The sequence below is a fragment of the Octopus bimaculoides genome, chromosome 2 (assembly GCF_001194135.2).
Source record: "Octopus bimaculoides isolate UCB-OBI-ISO-001 chromosome 2, ASM119413v2, whole genome shotgun sequence".
In the NCBI taxonomy this organism is placed as follows: domain Eukaryota; kingdom Metazoa; phylum Mollusca; class Cephalopoda; order Octopoda; family Octopodidae; genus Octopus; species Octopus bimaculoides.
Genome location: NC_068982.1, coordinates 72,243,057 through 72,248,088, shown reverse-complemented (window position 1 = coordinate 72,248,088; position 5,032 = coordinate 72,243,057). Strand labels below are relative to the sequence as shown.

General features: G+C 38.5%; 1 protein-coding gene across 1 annotated transcript in view; it reads left to right on the top strand.

The window, feature by feature from the left end:
• LOC106882580 (threonine--tRNA ligase 1, cytoplasmic) overlaps positions 1-5,032 on the top strand; it is a 42,172-nt gene that overhangs the window by 7,619 nt on the left and 29,521 nt on the right. The window contains exons 2-3 of the mRNA XM_052965852.1: positions 2,692-2,751; positions 4,383-4,564. Of these exons, the coding sequence (XP_052821812.1) occupies positions 2,692-2,751; positions 4,383-4,564 (242 nt within the window). The remainder of the gene's footprint in view (positions 1-2,691; positions 2,752-4,382; positions 4,565-5,032) is intronic.

The window sequence follows — 5,032 nt, the reverse complement described above, 5'->3', positions numbered from 1 at the left end:
CTTGTGCGGGTGGCACATAAAAGACACCATTTCGAGCGTGGCCGTTTTCGTGCGGGTGACACGTAAAAGCACCCACTACACTCTCTGAGTGGTTGGCGTTAGGAAGGGCATCCAGCTGTAGAAACTCTGCCAAATCAGACTGGAGCCTGGTGTTGCCATCCGGTTTCACCAGTCCTCAGTCAAATCGTCCAACCCATGCTAGCATGGAAAGCGGACGTTAAACGATGATGATGATGATGGCAGTAACTTTTCTTAGAGCCTGGTGCTCTTTTGTTAATTCATTTTTACATCCATTTTTTTCCATGCTAGCATGGGTTAAACAAATATGGTAAGAAAGGATCTACAAACATTGGAACTCTCAGAAGGGATGACAGGGAACCGAGACTCCTGGCAGCTTGCTGTGCTTGCGAAAACACATCAAGCTAAGTAAAAGCATGGTTGTCCTTGCATACAGGCATGTCCCCTGCATTCCTCTCCAGCTGAGCATTCCTAATATTGCAGGTTCGTGGGTGCTGGTGCCACATAAAAAGGATCTGTACCGGTGCCACATAAACAACCATGCCAGTGCTGCATAAAAGCACCCAGTACCCTCTGTAAAGTGGTTGGCATTAGGAAGGGAATCCAGCCACAGAAACCATGCCAAAATAGACATGGAGCCCAGGCAGCTCTTCAGCTTGCCAGCTCCTGTCAAACCATCTAACCCATGTCAGCATGGAAAGTAGATGTTAAATGATGATGATGATTGAAGCTCTGTTTTACAGAGAGCTGTCCTTTCTATCTCTTAACCCTCACATTTTTTTTTTTTTTTGTCCAAAATAAGGGATCCTTTTCTCATGCATCTTTGAAAGCATGAAGTGAGCAAATGGTTTGTTGATAGAAGTGACAGCAACAACACTAGAAATTGTATTTAAAAAATTGTTGAAATATTTTTTACATTGTAGAAGTATAACCAATTTATCGTACGTAAACATTAATTATAAAATCTTGTGTAGACTCCCCCAAGGGTCATGTGGACCCTGGTTGTGAACCACTGCTGTAGACAATTGTAAATACAATATTTTGTGTTCTTAGCAGCTTAGGGTTATTTGTAATTTTAATATTTTATCTGACTGTTAAAGCAGTGAGCTGGCAGAATAATTAGCATGCCAGGTAAAATACTTAGTGGCATTTTGTTTGTCTTTACATTCTGAATTCAAATTCCACCAAAGTTGACCTGGCCTTTCATCCTTTCGGGGGTGAATAAAATAAGTACCTGTTGAGCACTGGGGTTGATGTAATCATCTATTCCATCCCTCCTGCAAAATTTCAGGTCTTGTGCCTCTAGTAGAAAGGAATGTTTTATCTCATTGTACTGATTGCTACTAGGAGTATAAGTAGTTCAGCCATTTTAGTATCACTGATTCAATGCTGACTTATTTGACATCAGACATTTTAATGTTTCTCTTGTTTTCCTTTCATCTCTTTCTCTGTTTATGTGTATGAGCATACTTCGCTTTATGTTATGTGGATGAGGAGAAGGAAACTGTTTATGTCAGTCATGTTCAATTAATAAATTGTAATGTTTCTCTTTCTCTCTCTGTTTGTGAGCATCTAGTTACGTTTGCATGTGTACACTCTTTCTCTCTCTCACATCATCATCATCAACATATAATGTCCGTTTTCCTTGCATCCATGGGTTGGATGGCTTGACAGGAACTGACCAGGCCAGGGGCAACACCACATTCCATCATCTGTTTTGGCTTCGTTTCTACAGCTAGATACCCTTCCTAATGCCAACCACTTTACAGAGCATATTGGGTGATTTTTGCAAGGCACCAGCACCCACACCAGTGCTTTTTACATGGCACCTTGGTTTTAGGATCTCAATTCTGTTGTGGTGGGTAGGTCATACATGTATGTATGTGCATTTGGCTTCAGTGCCAAAAAGCACTGTTACCAAAATATGTTGAATGTCCAGGCAATAAGGCCAAATCATCAGCATACTAAAAACTCCACCCTGTCATATCATTCCATGTTACCAGGATTTGTTTAGTTTTTGATATTTCTATTATTAGTTATTCTGTATACTTAACTAAAATGTGAACCTCTTTCATAGACATACTGTTATCTGAGGGAGTTGTCATAGCTATGAGTAGGCATTTTTTCTTCAATTTTCCAGTTTTACTTGGTCACTTTGTAGTGATTGTTCAATTAGTTTAGTCTGGTGTGTAATAATGCTATTGTTTGTTTCTTTCTTTCTCTTTCTATTTATTTATTTATTCGTTAAAGTCTTGCTATACTTGACAGTTTATATGAAAGCATGTGGTTAGGCTGTTGATTGTCAGATTGTTTCTATTCTTGGACCAGGCAGTGTATTGTGTTCTTGAGCAAAGACACTTCATTTACACTGCTCCAGTCCAATCAACTGTAAATAAATAACCCTGCAACAGACTGGCGCCCTGTTCAGATGGAAATGCTGTGGTCTCAGTTTTATATCATGACAATTGGACAACTAGCCCTCTTAGTCCTTGGACTCAAGTCAGTTGTTATATTTTGGTTTCAGTGAGTTTCAGGTTGAAACAGGGAAAAGAGATTTGTCTTTGTTCTTTTGATATTTTTTTAATCAAATTTCTTCCATATCCTATTTGAACTGTTTTACTGCAAATAATTATAGAAGTGTTTTTTTTTTTTTTTTTTTTTTTTTTTTTACAGGCATCTAAAAATACGAAAAAATCAAAAGAGGATAAGAATAAGAACAACACTTGTTCAGAGGTAAACTTTTTTTATTATTTCATATTTATTTTACATTAATTTTTTTCCACCCTCTTAGCTTGGATGGGAATTCTGCTAATATGCATAGGCACAAGTGTGTCTGTGTGGTTTAGGATTTATAATACTGAAATTACGTTAGATTTTGACATCATCATCAGTCTTTATTTCTGTTCATTGATGACACAATGTGTAACTCACATTCTAATCCTGATAAAGACTTACATTGAAAATGTGTTTAAAATATAGTGACTGTGTGGTAAGAAGCTTCCTTCCCAACCACATGGTTTCAGGTTCAGTCCCACAGCATGCTATAGTCTTCTACTATAGCTTTGCACTGACCAAAGCCTTGTGAGACATAAACTGAAATAAGTCCACTGTATGTGTGTGTGTTAAATAAAATGAGACAACAATGCCAAAGCTGTGCGGAATTTTCAGGACATTTATAAAAGAGAAAGTCTTATCCCTTCATCAGAGATGATGTGAGATGGTTAAATAGAGGAAATAGTAGAGTTCAATATAAGGAGTTATTTTAGAAAAGGATGGAAATAAGAAGTATAAAAGGAACTAAGAGAATAAAAATAAAAATATGTTGGATGTTATAGTTGCAGTTCCATTATCCAATATATATATAGTGTGTCTTTGTGTCTGTTTGTTCTCCACTACCACTTGACAACTGGTGTGTTTAGATCCCTGTAACTTAGTAGTTCAGCAAAAGAGACTGATAGAATAAATATCAGGCTTAAAAAAAGAATAATAGTAAGTACTGGGGTCAATTCATTTGACTAAAAATTCTCCAAGGCGGTGCCCCAGCACGACTGCAGTATAATGACTGGAACAAATAAAAGATTGTACTTGGTTTAACTATTTCATTTCTAAGTAAAATCATGTCCCTCCCTCTAAACATCTACACTGCCTCTCACTATGTTTGTAATCTATTTCAGTGACCATCTAACAACAATACTGGCCCCTTCCTTCACATGTATGAGGAAGGGAAAGCTACTTACCCTTTTGTTGTTGTTGTTGTTGTTGTTGGCACAACGTCGAGGGTTCCAGTTGATCCAAACAACGGAACAGCCTGCTCATGAAATTAATGTGCAAGTGGCTGAGCACTCCACAGACAGGTGTACCCTTAACATAGTTCTCGGGGATATTCAGCGTGACACAGTGTGACGAGGCTGGTCCCTTTGAAATAGAGGTACAATAGAAACAGGAAGTAAGAGTGAGAGAAAGTTGTGGTGAAAGAGTACAGCAGAGTTCGCCACCATCCCCTGCCAGAGCCTCGTGGAGCTTTAGGTGTTTTCGCTCAATAAACGCTCACAACGCCCGGTCTGGGAATCGAAACTGATCCTATGATCGCGAGTCCGCTGCCCTAACCACTGAGTCATTGCGCCTCCACCACTTACCCTTTTGATACTAGCCCAATCAAAACTTTCTATCAGAATTCTATATTTATGTTCCAAGTACCAGATTAATAACAACAGAGTTATTTTACTAAATTCTTCATTATTTACAAGCTTAATTAAAAACAAAGGCAGTGGGGGGTAGAGCAGTAAGAAGATTTGAATTTATGACCTTGTTTTGTTAATATCTAATATAAAGATAAAATAATTAAAATAAATTCATTGTTTCAGGTAAAACCACCTCCTGATTACATCCAAACCCGACTAGATTTGTGGAATAAATGGAAGGAGTCCTACAATAATTGGTTGGCAGCTCAACCAAGTGTAGATATTACAATTACGTTGCCTGATGGTAAAGAAGTAAAAGGTCAATCATGGCGCACAACTCCCTATGAGATTGCTAAAGGAATCAGGTAAGGATTGGCTTGGACACCTTGGAATTTCAACTTCAATAAGGACTGGCTTTTTATTTTTTATTTTTTTTTTTTTTCGCTTTTACTCACATGCTTTTGGATTCAGTCCCACTGTGTGGAATTGGGCAATTATTTTATACTATAGCTAAGGCCAACCAAAGCTTTGTTAGTGGATTTAGTAGACAGCAACTGAAAGAAGACAACATATATATATATCATCATCATCATCGTTTAACGTCCGCTTTCCATGCTAGCATGGGTTGGATGACTTGACTGAGGACTGGTGAAACCGGATGACAACACCAGGCTCCAATCTAAATTTGGCAGAGTTTCTACAGCTGGATGCCCTTCCTAACGCCAACCACTCAGAGAGTGTAGTAGGTGCTTTTACGTGTCACCTGCACGAAGGCCAGTCAGGCGATACTGGCAACGACCACGCTTGAAATGGTGTCTTTTATGTGCCACCCG